The following is a 26,253-nucleotide window of genomic DNA, read 5'->3' as shown; positions in this document are numbered from 1 at the left end:
GAAACAAAATGCCTTGATTCCTCATCCACACATTCGATGTGGATGGAGGAATTCCCTCCCACTGTGGTATTGTATTCTGACAACAGGGAGACTTCCCCCCGTTTGAATACAATGATCAGTGAGGCAATGATTGCTCGGGAAAAACTCTGCAGGCTAGTTGTAAACATGGCGATCGATAGATCGACTTTTGTACAACCAGCCTGTCCATACATGAATCAAAATTCAGCTGGTCCCTGCTGAACTGGCCGAATTTCGATCCTGGTATGGCGAGTTTAGGAAGTGACCTAATCACTGTGCTGCTTCTGACTTACTGTCCATCCACAGACTGGGGTCCACAGCAGCCTAGGCTCAGGTGAAGTGGGATGAGTAATATTAACCATCATTCAATCCAGAAGGCTGAGAACATCTTGTGGCAGAAATGAAGTACTACAAGGGACACATCTGGATTAAATTTGAATATTGCATTATTTTTCAGTGGGTTATTCATTTTTTTGTTTTTGGTTTCAGTTTTGCTTCAAGCAAAACTTTGGAATTTAGAATATCCGTTTTTTTAATAATCATATGATTCAAACACAAGCCATAACCCTGGAAATATAATCACGGTGAAAGGCAAGCCATAACCCTGGAAATGTAATCACGGTGAAAGGAGAGAACATATCACACGACTACTCTTTGTATAGCTAGCAGGCTAAGTAAAGGATAGCCACTTGTTAAAGGAGTCATTCTTTATTGTCTGTAATAATGAGATTTAACGTTTATGCCCTACTTCGTAATAGATCCAGCTTCATCACTATTGATTAAGTTGTCCACAAATTACAACAGAGGCAATAAAAGAAAATACATATACAGAACAGAAAAGGCACTCCAGCTATAAAGTGGTAACTCTTATCCAGAACTTAGACTAATACACAACAGGCAGCATTCCTCTTCCTTTATATAAACATACAAAGAACATTGTATGCTTAGATGTGCCCAATAGTGGCAGCTGGTAAGAATCAGAATTGTCATCCCTAGTCTATGTATGGGCCGCTAGCATGCTTACAGATTTCAGCAATCATTTCAAAACCACAGGCTTCCAAAATGCTATTGAATAAAAGCATGTTTTTATTGTGTACACTCACCAAATGTAATAATGTGCATTATTATTAACATACGTGGTGGTTAGAAGTGCAGAGGGGTTGTCCACAGATACCACCACATTTCAGTAGTTGCAAAACTACCAGGGGTGCAGTCACTTCAATTTTGGGGTACAAAAGAGCAGGTGTAGCCACAACCCTACACAAGCTGTAGAGTCAGGACCATCCATCTTTAGGGACACTTGATATGACTGTGCTTCCGATATTAACATGCAAAGTCAATTTATTATTTAGACTCCCCATGTAAAACTTAGGTAATGCCATTCTGGCCAGATCTTTAGAAGGCTGAGGATGCCAAGTCTCACAAGAAGCTATCTAGATAGGGGGAGGCCTGTGGATGTGGTGTATCTGGATTTTGCAAAAGCATTCGATACAGTTCCCCATAAATGCTTAATCTACAAGCTGAGGTCTGTTCGCATGGACCATAAGGTTTCTTCTTGGATAAAAAACTGGTTACAGGGGCGTGTCCAAAGGGTTGTGATAAATAACGTGTACTCGTACTGGTCTGGAGTGGTAAGTGGGGTACCCCAAGGCTCCATCTTGGGACCAATTCTGTTTAATTTATTCAGAAATGATATAGAGGATAAGATAAAAGCTCAATCTCAGTTTTTGTGGACGACACAAAAATAAGCAGGGCAATAACTTCACAGCAGGATACAGAAATTTTACAGAAAGACCCGAACAAAATAATGAAGTGGGCAACTAGATGGCAAATGAGATTTAATGTGGAGAAATGTAAGGTTAAGCATTTGGGGGCTAAAAACGCAAACTACTCATTAGGGGGAGAACCTCTGGGGGAATCAAGTAGGGAGAAAGATCTGGGGGTCCTAGTAGATAGCAGACAATAGCATGCAATGTCAAGCTGCAGCTACCAAAGCAGGCAGAATATTAGCATGCATAAAAAAGGGGATATACTCCAGAGATAAAACTATAATCCTGCCACTTTATAAAACTCTGGTTAGGCAACATCAGGAGTATTCTGTCCAGTTCTGGTCACCAGTCCCCAGAAGGGATGTGCTGGAGCTGGAGAGAGTCCAAAGAAGGGCAACAAAATGAATATGGGGATTGGAGGAGCTCATTTACGAGGAAAGACTTCAGGCACCAAATTTATTCTCTCTGGAGAAGCAACGCTTGAGAGGGGATATGATAGCAATTTACAAATATCTTAATTGTGATCCGAGCATAGGAAAAAAACGATTCAGTCTCAGGGAGTGTAAGGGGACACGGGGCCACACAATGAGATCGGAGAAGAAGAGGTTTAACCTAAAGCTGCTCAGGGGGTCAGGGCAATAAGGAGGTGGAACTCTTTCACAATTGGTGGTATCAGCGGGGAGTATTGTTATATTTAAAAGATTCCTGGACGTGCATCTTAAGGAACATAACATACAGGGATACAGGAATTATTATCGACACTGACACACGTATGTGTTTATTCAATCTCACCTACTATGTAATTATGTAAGCTTCCCCAGGATCTTGTCAAAAGGCCCAGTGACGTCACCCTGTTGTCTAGGCACAGTGGGCAGAAACCAGGGTAAAAGGTAGTCCTGATAATATGCAAATTTACTTGCAATTTTAATCCAGGAATGAAGCTAAGCACTTTTTTGCCAGCCAAGAATGGGGGCATTTACTAAGACTAGAGCACTCAGAATCTGGTGCAGTTGTGCATGGTAGCCAAACAGCTTCTAACTTCAATTGAATGAATTGGCCATGGACATTTTAGGCACTAACACAACTAAGGGTATGTATAAAATTACAAAATGTATTAGGCACACAAATTCATCATAAAATCATATAAACACAGATATACAAAATAAGCTACTATAATTGTCAGAGGACCCACACCAATCCTACACAGGTGTAATCATCTCAGCCAAAAAGCAGTAAGGCTGTCACTGTCCAGGAAGAATTGGCGCGTATAGAAGTAGCTTTTTGAAGCGCAACATATTTTGCGGCAAAACGCTTCCTCGGGAGCTTGAATGTATACTCTAGTCTAGATAAATAAAAATACATAATGAAAAACTGGTACAAAACATGTAGTAAATAATAATAATTAAGCTTTGTCAATAAAACCTGAAAGTTGATTTTAGTAAATTCCCCCAGTCTGTTCATTGACTTAATTTTTAGTTAGTTAATGATTGGACAATGAAGGACTATCACCACACTATTGAAGTGAACACTGCGGCCTCTTCTCATGTTGACATGTTCATGGTTAACTTCTTTATACAACCAAAACTCAAAATTCTTGTTTTTAAGCCTTCACCAATCTATGACAGAACATCACTATGAATCCCCCCCGTGATCTCTGTTTGACACAAAGCCTGCTGCTTTTTGCAAATTCAAATATTAATAATCACATTAGCAAAAAAGAAAAAGGCATAATTTTCCCAAATGTAATGAAATTGTCAGAAACGTATGAACAAAATGTGAAGAAGGCCCAAAACTCTGAATGATAAGCACCAAGTAATAAATAATTCATGTGTCTAATTTATTCAGCCCAAGCAAAGAATTGCAAAGATATTAACTTGATTCATAAAAGAAATTCAATGTCTCAGTTTACTATATATAGGGTTTATTATAATGAGAGCAAAAGATGGAATATAAAAATAAGAAACGAAGAGAAAAATATATAATAAATTAGGAACAATAGAATGCTGTGCTCTGCAGTACACATAAAATGGCTTGGTGCTACTAGGCTCATACAACCTCAGTGATAAAACATTTGATGCAATAAGCCCCCAAAATAAAATTCCTTAAAATCGTAATATATTGCCCTGAAAACATCTGCCCAAAAACATTCTGGATCTACAAACCATTAATCTGGTAAGTGTTCAAAATCAAACACGTCAACTGTTCTGTTCAGGAAGAATGCAAAAAAAACCCAACTTTATACCCAACTGGCAAATACAATAGAAACATTTCTTCCTGACCCCTTACTAATACATACCTAATCTTATATCTGCAAGAACACAATGAACTAAAGCACATATGTAATGGCCATACACTGCATGGTAAATGCAAGCAATGTGGCAGATAATTGGACGTTCTGGGGGCTATAACAGACCAAAAGTAGGTGCTTTAAGTGTTTTAGGTGGCAAGATTTTCCAAGGTGTCCTACCAAGATATGCCAAGGTGCAGGAGAATTTTTCACATGCTTATAACCTGAAGACCTAACTCTGCGCATCATGTAACCACATTGTTAAATTCGGAAAAGGTAAATGGACGGGCAAAAGTGTTTGATTTGAGGACAGCGATCACTTTTAGCAGCTGTCCATCCATAGAAAATAATTTATGCAAGGCTTTCCTTTAAAAGGATAAGTTCACCTTTACAAAAAATAATAAATGCACATCTTTTTTGCAGGTACAAAAATGTGCATTTATTTTTTTTTTTTTTGGGAGCCTAGAAAGCATTGCACCCAGGATCAGCAGATCGTGGGTGCTATGCAGGGCTCTTGCAGACTCTATGTGTAAACTGTTGGCTGTACATCATATGGCCAAGCAATTACACACTAGCAGGAAGCATCAATTAACTACTAGGGCGCTGTTGAGTGCTGTGGTAGTTCATTGAGAACTACAAGTCGACAGCTGCAAAGACCATCAAGTCTTGTCGTTTTCTGATTCACAGAATACTGTGAATGCACGACGGTGGGCGGAGCCCCGCATGGCCATGTCTTTTTACAGATTGCGACAGCTAGCAGGAGGGAGAAGATCCCCCCCCCCCAGCTGTCAGACTGGGGGTTTGGGGGGAGTGGGGGCCGGTGCATCTGTAACATGTTACACCCTGAATATGGGTGTAACATGTTACAAAAAGTGAACTTATCCTTTAAAGAAAATGTGGCTTTTGTTTCAGAGTGGTATTTTTGGGGTTTCTCTTATTTCGTATTTTTTTATTTTAATTTCACGTTGATAGGGCCTTTTTTAAGATTGAGTTGCTCAAACGAGCATTCGCATGTTACTGACCATCAGTTCTTAGAGATGCCCCTTGTTTGCAGCATGCCACTGCATCACCTTACCTATAACCCCCCCCCCCCCCCATGCCTAGTTTGGTGTTTGTAAGGTGGAGGCTTCTGGCCTAGAAGGCAAATAGGTGGTCATCTCCTTCAAGTACACAGGTTTTAGGGATCCTTTCCATGTCACAAATGTATGTATGTAGACAGTCTCCTCAGGCACAGGATCCCATAAAAGAAAGCAATCTCGACAAGTGGGATCCTATCAATGTAATTGTTTCAGGTGTGCAGGGAATGTGTCTCTTCGGGATTGCTTGTGATATCACTGTCCAAATATGGGCAATTATGTACAAGCCCAGTGCCAATTAGGATCAGAGATGTCAGGAAGGTCCAGGTAATTCCAGTGTAAGGAGACTAGTGTGGGCACATGACCACTTGCTTATTACAGCATGTGGCCATGTACTTCTCTCAGCATGCATGTCTTGAGAACTGGGCATGGGAGTGCATGCATGTTCAGCACAGATGTTGGTGTCAAACCACCTTTATAAACATGAAGTGATTGCCGACTGGTTTTCAATAAAATTCTGTGTTATGTGACCTAATCTGCTATTCTGCCTTACTGTGTTTGACCTGGCTTGCCTAGTGACCAACTTCTGGACTAATGCCTACTTGTTGTGACCTTTTCTTGGAACTCTGAAGTTTGTCTTCTGAATTGGTAATTCTGCTCCCTGTCTGTTCTAATCCCGGCTTGCATTCTGTCAACATTCCTGCCTTCTTTGGTACCCTGGTGTTCCCTCATTTAGTTCCTCTCCAGTGGTCTAGAGCAGCCTTTTTTAACCAGGGTGCCCAGGCACCCTGTGGTGCCTTCAGGTTTCTTCAAGGGTGTCTTGGCAGAATGCCTAAAATTTTATCAAAAACTGTATACAAGCCAGCGGGTGGCTCAAGCCTGCCTTTTAGTTACACAAAGCCACAGGTTGGGCACCATTATAACCTTCTAGCTACTGGCGGTTAATAAGGGGGATATTGGGTGTCTGCACAGAATCTTTTGCCCCTCCACTGCCCCTTTACATCAGCACTGGGGTCACTCTTTACTTTTTCTTGGGGAGCACCATTCAGAACACTCTCGCTCGCTGGGCAAAAGCTGCTTTTTTTGTATTTAAGGCTCACCTAGTATTCACTCTAATATTAATATGGCTGCATGTCAAAGGGTGAACTGTCCAAAAAGATTACTGGTAAATCATTTATAAATATACCCTTAAGCATACTGTATATTATATCATGGGTGCTGGTGCAAAGATGGGGCTAGACATGGGCTGGATTACTGTTTTTTTCATAAGACTGTATTGGATTTTCAGGAATACAATTAAATTTCAAAATCAATCTTGTATACATCAGTACATGAAATGAATGTTACAGATTGGTAAAGCAAATAAACATAATGGTATAGTGAAACACATAAACAAGCATACTGTAGACAAAAACAAGCATACCCTAGGCATCGGCATGTCATACCTAGTTATGTTGGTCAAGCTTGGACCAATGTATCTACGGTATGTATGTACCACCACACATGGCCGATGCCACTGGAAGCTGGAAACCACTACAGTAGACACCGTTACTCCAGTGATTTCCACTTGCTGTCAAGTGCCATGCTGAGTGGCTGGCCTGATGCATTGTGAATACAAGAGGTCAGCTGCTCAGCATGGGCACCATTCTGAGAATTCTTTGTGGTAATCCAGCACTGAACAACGCCTGCGTTTTTCCTCTGTGCAGGAACTTCCTCCTGCTGTTCTCTCACATAGTGCAAGGTGACTAGTCTTGTATCGTTCTACTTGTAATATTCTGCAGGCAGGCTGTAGTGGGAGAACCTGCTGGGTCACAATCACTACTCTCTGCACAGGTTACCAAATGATGATGTCAAGGGTTTGCAAAGGCATTTTGGTGAACACGTTGAAATGGGTGAGGTGAGGAATACATTCACATTAAATCATTTCTGCCATCTTTAATTTTGTTTACTACTGGGTAACACATGTGGCTTCTTGCACCATGTTAATAAAGGAGCACAGGCTCAAGACGTGGTATTGTCACATAATAGCTTAGGGCTAGGCAGAGCCATTTTGATTTCTTCAGAAAAAAGTGGATAGAAGGACATGGGTTTTGCACACAAGGGAAGCTGCTCATAAATGACAAATGAGACTTGATGGTGGCACAAATTTATGATTACATTCATATCTCTAGCCCCCCCAGGACAGACACTGTTAATGGATCTACATGGAGCATCGCAGATTTTGACGTTTATTTGTGAAAAATAGCTTTTTAGACGGATGAATAGATTTTTGGCACGCAGTAATAAAGCATACTTTGAGCAATAGTGTTTTAAACTAACATATTCTGATCCTACACAGATATAAAATTGTCTGTAACAGTTTAAAGACAGTTGGTGTCCTTTCTTCCTCTGGGTTACTAGATTATACAAAAACAGCAAAACTGCATCAACATAAATAAGAGTAGGAATGGTGATTGTGCTTATCTATATAAATCTCAAAAAGTGTAAACTAAAAGGGTTTAAAGTGATTGTAAACCCATGATTTTTTTTTTTTTTTCTGTTTAATAACAAACATGTTATCTAACCTGCTCTGTGCAATGGCTCCTCCTCTTACCAGGTTCCCAGTCTGCATTACTGGCTCCTTCCCCCCACCAAGTGCCCACCATAGCAAGCCACTTGCTATGAAGACACTTGTGTGGGCTCGGTCCCACCCCTTCCTCACTGTCAATGATTGAGAGAAGTGGGAGCCATTGAGCCTATGAGGAGCAAGAGAGAGCTGCTACTCTTGTTCACAGTGTTGGATCGAGATCAGGCTCAGGTAGGTATAAAGGTTGGTGGTGGGGGGAGAGGGGTCAGGGGGGTTGGAAGCAGCAGGTTTTTTTACCTTGATGCAAAGAATACATTAGGGTAAAAAACCTTCAGCCTTTAGAGCCACTAACAGATTGCAGTATAAAATATGTTTAGTTGCAAATATAATACTGCATATGCATACATGTATCAAATTTCAGGGCATTTATTTAACTAGAGATCCAGTAAATCCAAATCTACAATCTGCTGGATGCCAAAACAGCTCACAAGCAAGAAATAAACTGAAAAGGGGTGATTTAAATCCCTTACTAGTTCTATTATTTTTGTGGTATAGGCGCACTGATTTGTTGTAAGATTATATATAAAATGTGGTCTTTAAGGCTGCTCTCCAACTGTGGTGTCCTACTGGACCTTTGGAGAGATAAAAAAAATTGAAGAGATGAGAGTGCCACACTAATTTGTACAGTACAGATTTATTTATTCTGCAAAAAAATCCAACACATTTTGAGGGCTTAACCCTTCATCAGGGCTACAATCAAGACAATAAAAGAGGGAAGATTCTAAAAATTCTTTAAATATGTTCAAAAACTCTATATCTATATAGCTATAGATATCTATATATATTTTTTTATTATTTTTTAAAAAACATATTTCAGGAATTCTGGATTTTTATAACCCTTCCTCTTTCTTTTGTGTTTTGGTTTAGCCCTGATGAAGGTGGTTGTGGAATAGACTCCCTCAAGAGGTGGTTCTGGCAAGCTCAGTAGATTGCTTTAAAAAAGGCCTGGATTCTTTCCTAAATGTACATACTATAACTGGGTATTAACTGGGTCAATACTGGGTATTGACATTTTTTATAGGTAAAGTTGATCCAGGGAAATCCGATTACCTCTCGGGGGAAAAGGAAGCAATTTTTTACCCTGCTGTAGCAAATTGGAGCATGCTTTGAGGGTGCAGATCTGCCGGGAGTAAAGATGGCCAAAAAGTTAGAGGGGTTTTTAAACTAGGCGACGGGGGGGAGGGTCCAGAGGTAGAGATAGTCAGCGCGGAACATAGTCCAGAGGGTAGTATTGGGGGCATTAGTGATCGGTTGACTAAAGCACATAGACCCAGGATAAGTATAGTAACAAGTTCTAGTTGCAATTCCAGAACACCCAATAAGAGGATAGTATGCGACCGGTCTAAGCTACGTGGCATGTTCACCAATGCCAGGAGCCTGGTGGACAAGATAGGTGAACTAGAGATACTGTTATACGAGGAGGATTTGGATTTTGTGGGAATTTCAGAGACCTGTTTCAACAGCTCTCATAATTGGCTGGCAACCATTCAAGGGTATTTCCTTTATCACAGGGATAGAGAGGGTAAAAAAGGAGGAGGGGTTTGTCTATATATCAAGAATAATGTACAAGTGAATGTGAGAGATGACATCACTAAGGGAGCTAAGGAGGAGGTGGAATCCTTATGGGTAGAGGTCCAAAGGGATGAAGCTAAAGGGAAAATTATACTGGGAGTATGCTATAGCCCCCCTAACCTGAGGGAGGAGCAGGAGACAGACCCCCTATCACAATTTGGATTAGCAGCAATGATGGGAAGTGTCATAATGTTGGATTTTAATTATCCAGACATAGACTGGGCGGAGGGAACCACGCATTGGTCTAAGGCTCGCCAGTTCCTAAATGTCTTGCAGGACAATTTAATGGATCAGATGGTAGACACACCAACAAGAAATAAAGCGTTACTAGACCTACTGATTATCAACAATACAGACCTGATTACAGATGTGGAAATACAGGGCAATTTAGGAAACAGCAAACACAGATCAACTGGCTTCAGTATAAATCACACAAGCAGGAAACATAAGGGAAATACAAAGACACTGAATTTCAAAAGAGCCAACTTCCCTAAACTATGAAGCTTGCTACAAGGCATAAATTGGGATAAAATCTTAGGAACAAAGAACACGGAGGAGAGATGGGTTCACTTTAAGAGCATATTAAATAAGGGCATTAGCCACCACATCCCATTGGGTAATACATTTAAAAGAGCGAACAAATGTCCTGGATGGCTTAACTCCAATGTAAAAATGCATATAAAAGCAAAAGAGAAGGCCTTCAAAAAATACAGGGTTAAGGGATCATCATCAGCATTCAGACTTTATAAAGAATGCAACAAAAAATGTAAGGGTGCAATTAGGGCGGCTAAGATAAAACACGAAAGATACATAGTGGAGGAGAGCAAAAAAAATACCAAGAAATTCTTTAAGTATGTAAACAGTAAAAAAAGGAGTATAGACCATATTGGCCCCATAAAAAATGAGGAAGGACATCTGGTTACAAAGGATGGCGAAGGTATTGAATTTATTTTTCTCCTCAGCCTTCACGAGGGAATTGGGGGGCTTCATTTATTAAAACTGCAGTGTTTATCCTCCTGACACATCACAGGAAGCACCTCCATGGTTAACCGAGGACAGAATTAGACTTGGGAAACTTAACATTAATAAATCACTGGGACCGGATGACTTGCATCTGAGGGTACTTAGGGAACTCAGTCAAGTAATTGCCTGACCATTGTTCCTAATTTTTACGAACAGTCTACTGACTCGAATAGTACCAGCTGATTAGAGAAAAGTCAATGTAGCACCAATATTTAAAAAGGGCCCAAAATACATCCCTGGGAATTACAGACCAGTTAGCCTAACATCAATAGTATGCAAGCTCTTGGAGGCAATGACAAGGGAATATATATATAAGATTTTAGTAATGAAAATGGTATCATTAGCAGTAATTAGCATAGATTCATGGTTCTTGCCAAACCAATCTATTAACCTTCTATGAGGAGGTGAGTTGTCATCTAGATTTAGGAAGGCCCATAGACATGGTGTATCTGGATTTTGCAAAAGCATTTGACACAGTTCCCCATAAACGTTTACCATACAAAATAAAATAAGGTTCGTTGGCATGGACCATAGGGTGAGTACATGGATTGAAAATTGGCTACAAGGGCGAGTTCAGAGGGTGGTCATAAATAGGAAATGCTCAGAATGGTCAGAGGTGGGTAGTGGGGTCCCCCAGGGTTCTGTGCTGGGACCAATCCTATTTAATTTGTTCATAAACGACATGGAGGATGGGGTAAACAGTTCAATCTCTGTATTTGCGGAAGATACTGAGTTAAGCAGGGCAATAACTTCCCTGCAGGATGTGGAAACCTTGCAAAAAGATCTGAACAAATTAATGAGGTGGGCAACTACATGGCAAATGAGGTTTAATGTAGCAAAATGTAAAATAATGCATTTGGGTGGCAAAAATCTGAATGCAATATATACACTGGGGGAGAACCTCTGGGGGAATCTAGGATGGAAAGGTCCTGGGTCCTAGTAGATGATAGGCTCAGCAATGGCATGAAATGCCAAGCTGCTGCTAACAAAGCAAACAGAATATTGGCATGCATTAAAAAAGGGATTAACTCCAGAGATAAAACAATAATTCTCCCGCTCTACAAGACTCTGGTCCGGCCGCACCTAGAGTATGCTGTCCAGTTCTGGGCACCAGTCCTCAGGAAGGATGTACTGGAAATGGAGCGAGTACAAAGAAGGGCAACAAAGCTAATAAAGGGTCTGGAGGAGATAAGATATGAGGAAAGGTTGCGAGCACTGAACTTATTCTCTCTGGAGAAGAGATGCTTGAGAGGGGATATGATTTCAATTTACAAATACCATACTGGTGACCCCACAACAGGGATAAAACTTTTTCGCGGAAGGGAGTTTTACAAGACATGTGGTCACTCACTAAAATTAGAAGAAAAGAGGTTTAACCTTAAACTACGTAGAGGGTTCTTTACTGTAAGAGCGGCAAGGATGTGGAATTCCCTTCCACAGGCGGTGATTTCAGTGGGGGGCATCGATAGTTTCAAAAAACTATTAGATAAGCACCTGAACGCCCACAACATACAGGGATATACAATGTAATACTGACATATAATCACACACACATAGGTTGGACTTGATGGACTTGTGTCTTTTTTCAACCTCACCTACTATGCAACTGTGGGTGAAGGATTGTGTATATAGGATTGTATGATTTTTTTTTTTTTTTTGGTTGAACTAGATGGACTTGAGTCTTTTTTTTCAACCAAACTAATGCCCTGTACACACGGTCGGATTTTCCGACGGAAAATGTGTGATAGGACCTTGTTGTTGGAAATTCCGACCCTGTGTGGGCTCATCACACATTTCCGACACACCAAGTTTGAGAGCTTGCTATAAAATTTTCCAACAACAAAATCCGTTGTCGGAAATTCCGATCGTGTGTACACAAATCCGACGCGTAAAGTGCCACGCATGCTCAGAATAAATTAAGAGACGAAAGCTATTGGCTACTGCCCCATTTATAGTCCCGACGTACGTGTTTTACATCACCGCGTTTAGAACGATCGGATTTTCCGACAACTTTGTGTGACCGTGTGTATGTAAGACAAGTTTGAGTCAACATCCGTCGGAAAAAATCCATGGATTTTGTTGTCGGAATGTCCGATCAATGTCCGACCGTGTGTACAGGGCATAACTATGTAACTGTGTTGAGCCTCAGTAATGGATTTTGTTGCACAATAAAAAATGTTATGGAGATGTGCTGCCATCTCCTCAATTTCTCAGTTTGTTTCCACATCCTATGCTCTCAATGAGGAATAGTGCATATCCTCTCCTCTATGTGAAGTGACCTCCAGTCACCAAGTAAATAACCTCGTAAGTGAGCGTACCATTTGGTGACATGCCACACCTTATGGATAAGTAGGTGTGAAAGGGTAAAGGTTAAAGGTAACTGGCACTAAATAAAAGGAATGCACCCAGTTGGCACAATCAGACAGGACTGATGCCCAGTGGAGCAAATCAATGTGAATCTGCATTTAGGCAACCCGCTTCATCTATTACTTATTCTTTCATTAACTTTGACATTTGCTACATTGTAGAAGAGTATTGTGCCTTGTCACCTGCATTTAGATTCCCCCTCTCTTTCTTTTCTACAATCCTCCTCCCTTGCCCTTACATGCGGGTCATTTTCTTTCACACTGTTTGAATATATACATACACTATATTGTCAAACGTACAGGGACACCTGCCTTGACACGCACATGAACTTTAATGGCATCCCAGTTTTAGTCCATATGGTTCAATATTGAGTTGGCCCACCCTTTGCAGCTATAACAGCTTCAACTCTTCTGGGAAGGCTGTCCACAAGGTTTAGGAATGTGTCTATGGGAATGTTTGACTATTCTTCCAGAAGCACATTTGAGTGGTCAGGCACTGATGTGGAGGAGAAGGCCTGGCTCGCAGTCTCCAATTCATCCCAAAGGTGTTCTAGGGTTGAGGTCAGGACTCCATGCAGGCAAGTCAAGTTGCTCCATCCCAAACTCATTTATCCATGTCTTTATGGGCCTTGCTTTGTGCACCGCTGCGCCATCTCCAAAGCTGGGAGCATGAAATTGTCCAAAATGTCTTGGAATACTTACGCCTTAAAGAGGTTGTATACCCCGCTTTCACATTTTTACCTACAGGTAAGCCTATAATAAGGCTTACCTGTAGGTAAAATGAATATCTCCTAAATCTTTACGGTTTAGGACACATTCACCTTGAATGCAGCCACTGACATCAGTGGTGCAAGCGCTCTGAAGGTCCGGCGGATGCTGCTGGAAAATCAGAGCTCCTTGCCGGAAAAAGGACTCCAGTGAGCATGTGTGGGAGTGACGTCATTGCGAGTCAGGCCACTTACAGCACCGGAGTCGCGTAGAAATGCAGAGGGAACATGTCAGCTCCCTCAGCGGTGACCTGGAGGCAATGCCAGTCCTTCGTTCTAAGGTAAGTATATTATAATGAGCTAGTAGTATGTGGTGCATACTAGCTCATTATGCCTTTGCCTTACAGGTTTTTTTTTTGTAGGCTTACAACTGCTTTAAGAGGTCCCTTTACTGGAACTAAGGGGCCAAGCCCAACCCCTGAAAAACAACCCGACACCATAATAACCCCTCCACCAAATGATTTGGACCAGTGCACAAAGCAAGATCCATAATGACATGGATGAGCGAGTTTGGGGTGGAGGAACTTGACTGACCTGCACAAAGTCCTGACCTCAACCCAATAGAACACCTTTGGGATGAGACTGCGAGCCAGGCCTTCTCCTCCAACATCAATGCCTGACCTCACAAATGGGCTTATGGAAGAATAGTCAAACATTCCCATAGACACACTCCTTAACCTTAGGGACAGCCTTCCCAGAAGAGTTGAAGCTGTTATAGCTGCAAAGGGTGGGCCAACTCAATATTGAGCCATACGGACTAAGACTTTGATGCCTTTAAAGTTCATGTGCGTGTAAACCCCTATAAGGTACAGTTATTGCTCTCAAATATAGGGTCACTGCAATCTAAACTGACTACTAAAAGGCTGATACAGACAGTGACGTCTCTCTCTCAGAATTATTGCCACTCACTTGGCTGATATTAAAGTACTATTAGATGGCTTTAAGTTTAAAGGGTTATTATTGGTCCCACTACTATTTTAGGGTATCCTGTGCACCTAACCCTCTGTCTATGGGTTTATGGAGTGCAAAAACAGAGGAAAATATAGTAACAAAACAAAACAAAAAGACACCTCCAAGGGGCCATTACAGATGCTGGAACCATCAAGACAGTCACTGGGCCGTCACCGACCTTACAAGTCCTACCATCGTTGGAGGGTCCGCAACAGGACATTTGTCTATATAGTAAAATACAAAACACAAGAAAACAACAGAAGAAAAACATAAGCATAAAGCGCCTCAAAAGAAGAAGACAAAAGAAGAAGAGAGACAGTCATAAAATGATTCTAGGGGCTATTATCATTATTACAGTCAAAATATAATACAAATAAAGCCCCGATGCCAGCAAGAGCAGTAGACATGCTAGAAAGCCAGAGGAAGCCAATATATTCCCAAGGCATATAAAAAAAAAGGGGGGGGGGGGTAAAATGTGGGAAGGAAGGGAGTATTTAGGGGAGCATGAAAGAGGGACAAAGGTATGGGAGGAGGAGACTGGGGGGAAGGGAAGGTAGAAGTGGGTGCCATGTTTGGCCCGGCAGCGGCACACCACAGGTGAAAAAAAAAAATTGGAATGCTTCATAAATTTGTGTGTCATCCTTGTACAGGGGCCAACTGTTTGTTTTTACCCTACAATAAACCAAGGATCCACCCTGAGATGTTAAATGTTCACGTGTCTAACTGCTTTGGGAGTCATCCTATGCTTCCTATGTGGGAGAAGGACTACACTATGAATGAAAGATAATATTTTTGCCTTTTGTTTTCTGGAAGACACCCACCTAGCCTTGGCCATCATGCTGTTACGTGTGAGGAAATGTAGCAATAACTGGAAGGAGAATAAAAAACACAAGCATAGAAATGGTCTAGTGTGCTACTAGTGTGAGTGCAGAAAAATGTGTTCTGAATCATGCTTAAAACCTGTAAATCTTAATTGGGTCAGGGTTTAGTAGAGTTCAGTGCTGGATGACTCATACAGACAGCTCTCTGGTGCCTCCCCCTGGTTCCGGAAAGTTGGATAACATTCTGGAAGCTGGAGGGTGGAGGCCAGGAAGGTTGTTGTGCAAACTTAGGAGAGTTTGGCCAATCATGTCATGCTGGCCGGTTCTGTTGGGTGGAAGATGGAGTGCTGAGGGGACTGTTGGTGGCCCTTGAGGCAAACCCCCTAGTCTGGGGGGGGGTGACTCTGCCTTGGGTTGGAGCTCAGGTGCTGGCTTGGGAGAATCCTGATAACAGGAAAAGCTTGGAAGGAGTCTTCCTTGAGAGGCAGTGGGAGCAAGGAGGACAGTGTGAGTACTACAGCACGGTGCAGGAACTTACAAGTGTTGCGGTTGCCACATGTAGCAGGTCTCTCTGGAAGATAGCGGTGTGCATAAATCTTCCCTAACCTTGCCCTGGGAGATCTCCAGAGTAGTCAGTCGGGTAGACTGGTGGAGAATCAGCCAGATGGGCTAGCATTTCCTGCAGTTGGTAGAACTGGGATCAGTGTCTACAAGGGAGTTGGAGGTACTCCAGGATGCAGTTCACAACACAGAACTGTACAGTCTAAGAAAGGAATCAATTGGAGTTGTACAGAGTAAAGAAGTAGAATCAATTGGAGTTGTACAGAGTAAAGAAGAAGAATAATTTGGAGTTGTACATATAGAGGAAGTTGTCCCTGGTTTTGTTGCTATCAGACATCAAGCATCCCATAATTCCTATTCCCCTTCCAAGTTATCACCCCTAATAAAACATAAAAACAAAGCTCAAAGACTGTTCTGCCACGTACACACGATCAGAAATGCCGCCAGCAAAACTCCGATGAGAGCTTTTTGTTGGAAAATGCGACCGTGTGTATGCTCCATCGGTCTTTTGCTGGCGGAATTCCAGTCAGCAAAAGACTGGGTGCATGTTCTCTATTTTTCGGTCGGGAAAAGTTCCCTTCCGAAAATGCGTTCATCTGTATGAAATTCGGACGCGCAAAAATTCACAGATGATCGGAAATAATTTGACGCATGCTTGGAAGCATTGAACTTCATTTTCTCGACTCGTCATAATGTTGTACATCACCGCATTCTTGACGGTCGAAAGTTCAGAGAACTTTTGTGTGACCGTGTGTATGCAAGGCAAGCTTGAGCGGAATTCCGTCGAAAAGCCATCCAAGCTTTTTCTGACGGAAATTCTGATCGTGTGTATGGGGCATGACTTGCCTCTGGAGAAAGTGTAGAAGTTACTTGTTGCCTGGCTGTGCAGCAGGGGGGAACCCTGTCATCTCCAACCCCTACGGGGGTAGTGATACAGTTCCATAAAGTTTGGAAAAAAAGTAATAGGTTCTTTTGGAAACTCCCAACTACTGATGGTCATCTTTGATGCGTTCCACCCTCAAAGCCCTCAAAAATAATGAGTGTGATAGATCACGTGACCTTCCTAATGGGATGCAGTGTTTTGGCCTGAATGGTCAACCACCAGGCCCATATTGTCACACTTGGGAGGGAAGAAGTTAGTTAATTCTGTGCATGCCTAGAGCACAATGACAGTTAGCCAGTGAGTATGATAAATGAACAGAGATGTGGGGAAAAAGGGGAAGGTGGGTATCAGTGGGGTATTGAACATTTAAGAGAGCTTGAATGGACAAAGTCATAGATTCTCTTTAAGCAGGAGAAATAAAAGGAAATACAGATTATCAAATTTCTTCTGTTCACCGCAGTTTCTTTCCCAAATCACCTTTGTTTGCACTGCTTCAAAATGACTTCCCTTTAGCTTTGACAGGCAAACTGATGGCATTAGGCCATCAACAGTAAATTGTGGCTGTTAAAATTATTGCTTTACTGGATGTCTGACAGGCCAGAAAAAAATGCTTATCTTTATTTTGAAAAATAAATGTTTTGCGAGAAGGACCTGCTTGATGGCATTAATGGGTCTTATCTAGCAACACACCGAAAGGACAATAACCTATCAGAAAAATGTCAGATATTATAATATTGTAACATTAAGTTATCATCACAAGAAATCAAGAGGTAGAACCCTGAAAAATACATACAACAAAGCAAATAACGGAGATTCGGGAAATGTTTCTGGTTGTGGCCAAATATTAAAGGTCAATTGCAAGTTTCCATCAAGTAAAGATTCGAGGAGAAGGGGAGAAAAGTGCAATTTGTAATGTGCAATAACTTATTTGACCTGATCTCTAAATTCTTTTAATCACTGTGTCTTCTGGGAACCTGTGGCCTCTGTGTATATATAGCCCTCTATGGCATGTGAGTCACAAACTGTGTGTGTGAACTGAACTAAAAAAAGGTTTGCTTAGCGACACATCTGCCTTTCACAAAATGCTATTAAAACGGCTATCCAACCCCCTTTGTTTACATTCAGAGAAGGGGCTAGGAAATGCAATTAGTGGCGATAAGTCTGTTAAGATCGGAATGTGTCTGCATTTCTTTTTTTCTCAGCAGGTCAGTGTGTAGGCAGGTGCAGTCTGTGTTCTCCACTGCAGGTGGCGCTCTACCGCAGCGGCAATGCAGGTGGGAAGGAAGTTGAGAGGAACTTGGTTCCTCTATGATTTCCTCGGTCACAGGGAGGCAACTATCCAATTGGATGCTGGCACCCCATGTGACCCTGGAGGCCAACTTGGGTCAGGCAGAGTCTATTTAAGCCCCCAGCTCCCGGGCTTGCCACGCTTTATGGGAGAGGTTAACGTTGGGAAAGGATCCCCGTCTGTCAGCAATAGTACTTACAGTAGAGACAGGGAAAGGTTCCAGAGTAGTAGGGACAGTGCAGGGACTACCTCCACCTGAAACCTTCCCGTTTGGGTGTGGACCTGACAGGCCACTCCTCATTGCAGACGCTGTCCACATCCTCCATTCTGCAACTCGTGGGTCCACCACTGTTTGCGTTGTAAGTGGCTCCTGGGACTGTTGTATTTGCTGAACTTTTCTACAGTACTGCCAAACTTGGAATCTGTGTGTTCATTGCCCGCCGCACGATGCTGCACCTAACCCACAGGCAGGCAACATTCACTGTGATTGACATGGATCTACATCACAGGATAACGTGATTTATGATGGATTTCACCTTGAAACATGTTTTTTTGTGGGGGTTAATAAAAGACTTGTGGGGGGGCATGTTAAATGTGGGGGGGCATATATGCGAGTACCCCTTTATTTTAAAGGGTACTTCCAATTTCTGTAATGTCCTGTCCCTTGCAGAACCCCATCTCCACGGGAGGGGGGGGCTATGACGAAGGGGCCCTTGTCCTCAAGAGGGAGCACACCTGCATGGGTTAGGGAAAGTTTGATACAGTTCAGTGAGTGTCTGAGTGGGAGGTTATCCCTTTGATCTCTCTAGGGAGTCTGATAAAAATGAAAAGACGCCAATCAGTGTTCACCAATCCCAGGGGAGTATGGCACCATTGGCGGTGCTTACCCTAGTGTGCCTCCTCTGTGGAACTGATGTGCAGAAGGAAAGTTTTGGTCCTCTGTGTGAGGTACAGCCTTAAGGCAAAATGCAGTTGTTATCACTACCATTTGTTTTGTAATACTAATGTTTAAACCATAAAGATGAAAGAACATAATGTTGATTCATGGAAACAAAAAAACTGCTATGGGCCACAGGCTGGGCACTAGGGATCTTAATTAAATGCATGAGCACATGGAAAGCTTCTCCATTTTTTTCCTAGAAAAGCAAATTTTGGTAAAAAAGCCACATCCGAGGGAAATTGCATGAAAAAAGGTGAAGGGCCGGCTAGCATCCGTTCCTACTTAACTACCGGACTTTAAAGGCTCCAACATGGGAGACAACAACAACATCTATAGAAAAGTTAACATCTTATTTAACCAATTAATGAAATCAATGAATAAAACAAGGGCTTAGCAGCCTTAACACCATACAGTAATTACTGTTGCATATAAATGATACAGGCATTGTAAGACTGTGGTAATTATGAGTAAGCATAGTAGTGAAGTAGAGACTGTATGCTTCCGATATCCGAGTATGCCAGGTCTATGTTTCGACAAAAAAGAACCCGATAAGGCACATTCGAGCAACAGTAGTTGTGACGGATCATGCAGCGTCCTTCAGCTTCCCTTTTTCTTGCCCCTGTGCCCGCCTCCAGGCTACTTTTTTAGATGCCGCATGATCCATCACGACTACTATTGCTCTACTGTGCCTTATTGGGTCCTAAAGAAGCGGTTTAATTGGCTAAACGTAGACCTGGTGTACTCGGTTATAAGAAGCATGCAGTCTCTGCTTTGCTACTATGCTAACCCATACTTACCACAGTCTTTCGATACCTGTATAATTCATATGCAACAGTACTTTTTTGGATGGCATTAGGGCCGCTAAGCCCTTGTTTTATTAATTGATTTATAAATTGGTTAAATAAAATGTTAACTTAACATAGATGTTGTTGTCTCCCATGTTGAAGCCTTTAAAGTCTGGTATTTAGGTAGGACCGGATGCTAGCCGGTCCTACACTTTTTTTCTTGAATTTTCTGGGATGTTATTGTTGAACTCTATAGCAAATCATTTACATTAACCTGATCATATGTTCATATGCAGTTGTGCTCATAAGTTTACATACCCTGGCAGAATTTAGAATTTCTTGGCCATTTTTCAAAGAATATGAATGATAACAAAAAAACGTTTCTTTCACTCATGGTTAGTGTTTGGCTGAAGCCATTTATTATCAATCAACTGTGTTTACTCTTTTTAAATCATAATGGCAACAGAAACTACCCAAATGACCCTGATTAAAAAAGTTTACATACCCTGGTGATTTTGGCCTAATAACACCTGTGATCTGTTTGCTTGTAATTGGTGTTTGTGTATAAAAGGTCAATGTGTTCCTGGACTCCTGACAGACCCTTGCATCTTTCATCCAGTGCTGCACTGACGTTTCTGGATTCTGAGTCATGGAGAAAGAAAAAGAATTGTCAAAGGATTTGCGGGAAAAGGTAGTTGAACTGTATAAAACAGGAAAGGGATATAAAAAGATATCCAAGAAATTGAGAATGCCAATCAGCAGTGTTCAAACTCTAATCAAGAAGTGAAAAATGAGGGGTTCTGTTGAAACCAAACCAGACCAACTAAAATTTCAACCACAACTGCCAGGAAAATTGTTCGGGATGCAAAGAAAAACACACAAATAACTTCAGGTGAAATACACGCCTCTCTGAAAACACGTGGTGTGGCTGTTTCAAGATACACAATAAGGAGGCACTTGAAGAAAGATGGGCTGCACGGCCGAGTCGCCAGAAGAAAGCCATTACTACGCAAATGCACAAAGTATCCCGCTTACAATATGCCAAACAGCACAGAGACAAGCCTTAAACCTCCTGGCACAAAGTCATTTGGAGTGATGAGCCCAAAATTGGCCACAACCATAAATTGGGAGAGGAGTCAACAAGGCCTATGATGAAAGGTATGGAGGTGGATCGGTGATGTTTCGGGGATGTGTGAGCCACAAAGGCACAGGAAATTTGGTCAAAACTGTTGGATGAATGCAGTATGTTATCAAAAAATACTGGAGGAACATTTGCATTCATCAGCCAGGAAGATGCGCATGGGACATACTTGGACATTCCAACATGACAATGATCCAAAAGGCCAATTTGACCTGTCATTGGCTACAGCAGAATAAAGTGAAGGTTCTGGAGTGGCCATCTCAGTCTCCTGACCTCAATATCATTGAGCCACTCTGGGGAGATCTCAAACGTGCAGTTCATGCAAGACAGCCCAAGAATTTACAGGAACTGGAGGCTTTTTGCCAAGAGGAATGGGCAGCTTTACCATCTGAGAAGATAAAGAGCCTCATCCTCAAATACCACAAAAGACTTCAAGCTGTCATTGATGTTAAAGTGGGGAAAACCAGGTATTAAGAACTGGGGTATGTAAACTTTTGATCAGGGTCATTTGGATAGTTTCTGTTACCATTATGCTTTAAAAAGAGTAAACACAGTTGATTGATAATAAATGGCTTCAGCCAAACACTAACCAAGAGTGAAATAAAAGTTTGCGTGTTATCATTCAAATTCTCTGAAAAATGGCCAAGAAATCATAAATTCTGCCAGGGTATGTAAACTTATGAGCACAACTGTATATACTGAAAAATCACTATAAATATGTTAATAAATAAAAGGACAAACTACTGATTAGTAAGATAAGGCAAAATACATATGCCATGCAACCATAAAACAAGCTGCTGCTTATGGATGAATGGACAACTCTGCTTCATGTTTTTCCTTTAACAGAAAATCTTAGTTTTATGCTTTATAACACCCAAAGATGTTCCAAGATCGGTTCACTGAGCATATGAAATGAACAATGCTACGACTTACTTCTGCTCCAAGTCTATTTCATGCTACATTCTACAGACCGGGCATTAATCTAATGAACAGATATGTCTTTTTTGTGGAAAACACAATTTTTTACTGAATGATGTTTAAATAAACAGAAGACATAAGAGATTCCAGGGCAATGATCCCACTTCCCGAACCCAGTTCTTTTTCTTTAGAAGAAGATTAAAAGTGAAACTCCAGCCTGAACTTTTCTTGTCGATCACATGCACCCTCCCAAGAAAAAAAAAAAAACTCTAGCAATACACACCAAAACTGAGCATGTGCTAAGTGCCCTCAAGGCTCTGTTCTATCGGGAGATGGATTGGGGAATGTGGAAGAAGGGGAGGTTTAGAGAAGACAGGATCAAACAGCCTTTTTACACAATGAGCAGGAGTGCAGTGAGTATAACAAGCATGCTTTAGTGCATATACAGACTGATTTTACTGTTGTGGGTTTAGTAACAATTAAATCTTTTTTAGGAAAGAAAGTTGCCATGACAACCCAGGGGTGTCACACTGGCAGCCCTCCAGCTGTTCAGAACTACAAGTGAAATGCCTCATGGGACTTGTAGTTCTGCAACAACTGGAAGGCCGCCAGTTTGACCCCTGTGTGTTAACCCATATCTTCACTATTTTGAGTGGCCAACCCTGAACACATATGCAAATATTGACTTCTGGCCTTACACTGATTTACCTGATGTACATACTTGTTCAAGGCCAGTGAAGTATTGAAACCAGAGGGTCAGTATAATAAATGAATAAAAATTCATAATGAGGTCCATAAAGGCAGCCTCCATATTTCTTTAAATTGTACCAGTGCAAATATTATGGAAAATAGATTTACACATTCTTATTAACTCCTTGACGCCAGCGCATCTTGGTCTTTTAAGAGGGTTTTGATGCCAGGAGGTGGGGCGGGGTTTCTGATCATGTGACCACTGTAATTGGCTGTCACAGCAGTCACATGATCGGAAAGCTCCCGATCGCAAGTAGAGATTGGAAACTTTTCGTTAGCCCCTGGTAACGGTGACGGGAGCGCGTAGGGCGTGCACTCTCGGCCCAGTCCTGTTTACATTCTGGTACTCACATATGCAGCCTCTCGACCTTAAGGCCCACCTACTGAGAGGCTGCATATACGTGTTCTGCCAGTGCAAATCAGTTAAGCAGTAAAATAACTTTAAATAAGCCCTCACTGACTTCTCTATCTGTGGATATTGTGGATAAATTCATCCTCTGCTTAGCTTCTAATGCAATGCATGCAGAAGCCGTAACAGAATCTCTGTTGAGATCTTTAACCACTTGCTGCCCACCCAGCATCAAATGACGGCGGGGTGGGGCGGTGCGGCTCTCGTTCTGGGTGGACATCATATGACGAACCTCCAGAACAACCGTTCTCGTGCGCCCGTGAGGGAACGCATCACGGCGATCAGTGGTGTGGTGTGTCAGTCTGACACCGATGTCAGTAAAGAGCCTCTAACGGAGGCTCTTTACCACGTGATCAGCCGTGTCCAATCACGGCTGATCACAATGTAAACAGGAAGAGCCATTGAACGGCTTTTCCTCACTCGCGTCTGACAGACGCGAGTAGAGGAGAGCCGATCGGCTGCTCTCCTGACAGGGGGAGTCTATGCTAAATGTTTATCAGCGCAGCCCCCCCTCGGATGCCCATCCAGGACCACCAGGATGCCGCCAGGACCACCATGGATTGAAACCACACTGGACCACCAGGTATGCCACCCTAGACCACCAGGGAGATGCCAATCAGTGCCCAGGCAGCTGCCAATCAGTGCCCATCCTCAATGCCTGCCAGTGCCATCAGTGATGCCTATCAGTGCCCATCAGTGCTGCCTTTCAGTGTCACCCATAAGTACCCATCAGTGCAGCCTTTCAGTGCCCATCAGTGTCGCCTATCAGTGCCCACCAGTGCCACCCATGAGTGCCGCATATCAGTGCCACCCATCAGTGCAGCCTACCAGTGCCCATCGTCAGTGCCTGTCAGTGCCCATCAGTGCCACCTCATCGGTGCTGCCTTATCAGTGCCCATCAGTGCCGCCTTATTAGTACCCATCGGTGAAGGAGAAAACTTACTTATTTACAAAATTTTATAACAGAAACAAAAGAAAAACTTTTTTTTTTTCAAAATTTTAAAAAACGCAGAGGTGATCAAATACCACCAAAAGAAAGCTCTATTTGTGGGAACAAAATTATAAAAATTCTGTTTGAGTACAGTGTAGTGTGACCGCGCAATTGTCATTTAAACAGCGACAGCGCTAAGAGCTGAAAATTGGCCTGGGCAGGAAGGGGGTATACAGTAGGGACTTAAAGTATTCAGACCCCCTTATATTTTTTAACCCTTTGTTATATTGCAGCCATTTGCTAAAATCATTTAAGTTCATTTTTTTCCTCATTAATGTACACACAGCACCCCATATTGACAGAAAAACACAGAATTGTTGACATTTTTGCAGATTTATTAAAAAAGAAAAACAGAAATATCACATGGTCCTAAGAATTCAGACCCTTTGCTCAGTATTTAGTAGAAGCACCCTTTTGATCTAATACAGCCATGAGTCTTTTTGGGAAAGATGCAACAAGTTTTTCACACCTGGATTTGGGGATCCTCTGCCATTCTTCCTTGCAGATCCTCTCCAGTTCTGTCAGGTTGGATGGTAAACGTTGGTGGACAGCCATTTTTAGGTCTCTCCAGAGATGCTCAATTGGGTTTAAGTCAGGGCTCTGGCTGGGCCATTCAAGAACAGTCACGGAATTGTTGTGAAGCCACTCCTTCGTTATTTTAGCTGTGTGCTTAGGGTCATTGTCTTGTTGGAAGGTAAACCTTCGGCCCAGTCTGAGGTCCTGAGCACTCTGGAGAAGGTTTTCTGTACTTGGCCACATTCATCTTTCCCTCAATTGCAACCAGTCGTCCTGTCCCTGCAGCTGAAAAACACCCCCACAGCATGATGCTGCCACCACCATGCTTCACTGTTGGGACTGTATTGGACAGGTGATGAGCAGTGCCTGGTTTTCTCCACACATACCACTTAGAATTAAGGCCAAAAGGTTCTATCTTGGTCTCATCACAGCAGAGAATCTTATTTCTCACCATCTTGGAGTCCTTCAGGTGTTTTTTAGCAAACTCTATGCGGGCTTTCATGTGTCTTGCACTGAGGAGAGGCTTCCATCGGGCCACTCTGCCAAAAAGCCCCGACTGGTGGAGGACTGCAGTGATGGTTGACTCTCTACAACTTTCTCCCAACGGCATCTCTGGAGCTCAGCCACAGTGATCTTTGGGTTCTTCTTTACCTCTCTCACCAAGGCTCTTCTCCCCGATAGCTCAGTTTGGCCGGACGGCCAGCTCTAGGAAGGGTTCTGGTCGTCCCAAACGTCTTCCATTTAAGGATTATGGAGGCCACTGTGCTCTTAGGAACCTTAAGTGCAACAGAAATTTTTTTGTAACCTTGGCCAAATCTGTGCCTTGCCACAATTCTGTCTCTGAGCTCTTCAGGCAGTTCCTTTGACCTCATGATGCTCATTTGCTCTGACATGCACTGTGAGCTGTAAGGTCTTATATAGACAGGTGTGTGGCTTTCCTAATCAAGTCCAATCAGTATAATCAAACCATCTCAAGGATGATCAGAAGAAATGGACAGCACCTGAGTTAAATATATGAGTGTCACAGCAAAGGGTCTGAATACTTAGGACCATGTGATATTTCAGTTTTTCTTTTTTAATAAATCTGCAAAAATGTCAACAATTCTGTGTTTTTCTGTCAATATGGGGTGCTGTATGTACATTAATGGGGAAAAAAATGAACTTAAATGATTTTAGCAAATCGCTGCACTATAACAAAGAGTGAAAAATGTAAGGGGGTCTGAATACTTTCCGTCTCCACTGTAAGTGCACGGTATTGAAGTAGTTAAAAATGAATTTCTCCACAGTACCTGCAGTTATAGAGGCAAATAAGGGTCTTCTTTGAAAACTTTCTTGCCGATTGCACAATTTATTATTTTCATATTTTTAGCAAAGTCTGGACACAAATGCACTTTAACCGGTTTAAATAGAGAGAACACAAAGTAAGGAGAGGGAATTTGTGTTATACCATATTAACTCATGCTAGTTCTTTTATGCTGTTGGTTTGTGTGACCTAAAAATGCTTAAAGCTCAGCTCTGGGAAACTTAAAAATTATCTCTGTCAAGTGGGGTTTTGCATACACTGCAAGGGTTAATTGCTTGTTTATGTAAAGCAGACATACAAAAGAAGATCTACTTACCCAATGCTTCGCACTGCAAGTACACTATGTTGTCAAAAGTATTGGGACGCCTGCCTTTATGCATATGAACTTTAATAGCATCCTAGTCTTATGCCCTGTACACACGGTTGGATTTTTCGACAGAAAATGTGTGATAGGACCTTGTTGTCGGAAATTCCGACCGTGTGTAGGCTCCA

General features: G+C 42.1%; 1 protein-coding gene across 2 annotated transcripts in view; it reads right to left on the bottom strand.

Moving 5' to 3' along the window:
- The window catches only part of RIMS4 (regulating synaptic membrane exocytosis 4), a 327,760-nt gene that overhangs the window by 124,593 nt on the left and 176,914 nt on the right, over nt 1–26,253 (bottom strand). Inside the window, exon 3 of one of the 2 annotated variants that reach the window (XM_073608044.1) lies at nt 14,575–14,679. The exons of the other annotated variant lie outside the window; for it this stretch is intronic. Within the exon in view, the coding sequence (XP_073464145.1) occupies nt 14,575–14,679 (105 nt within the window). The remainder of the gene's footprint in view (nt 1–14,574; nt 14,680–26,253) is intronic. 2 annotated transcript variants of the gene reach the window in all.

Source organism: Aquarana catesbeiana, linkage group LG12, assembly GCF_042186555.1.
Source record: "Aquarana catesbeiana isolate 2022-GZ linkage group LG12, ASM4218655v1, whole genome shotgun sequence".
Classification (NCBI taxonomy): Eukaryota; Metazoa; Chordata; class Amphibia; order Anura; family Ranidae; genus Aquarana; species Aquarana catesbeiana.
The sequence above is the reverse complement of the archived record's forward strand: the minus strand, read 5'-3'. Positions and strand labels throughout refer to the sequence as shown.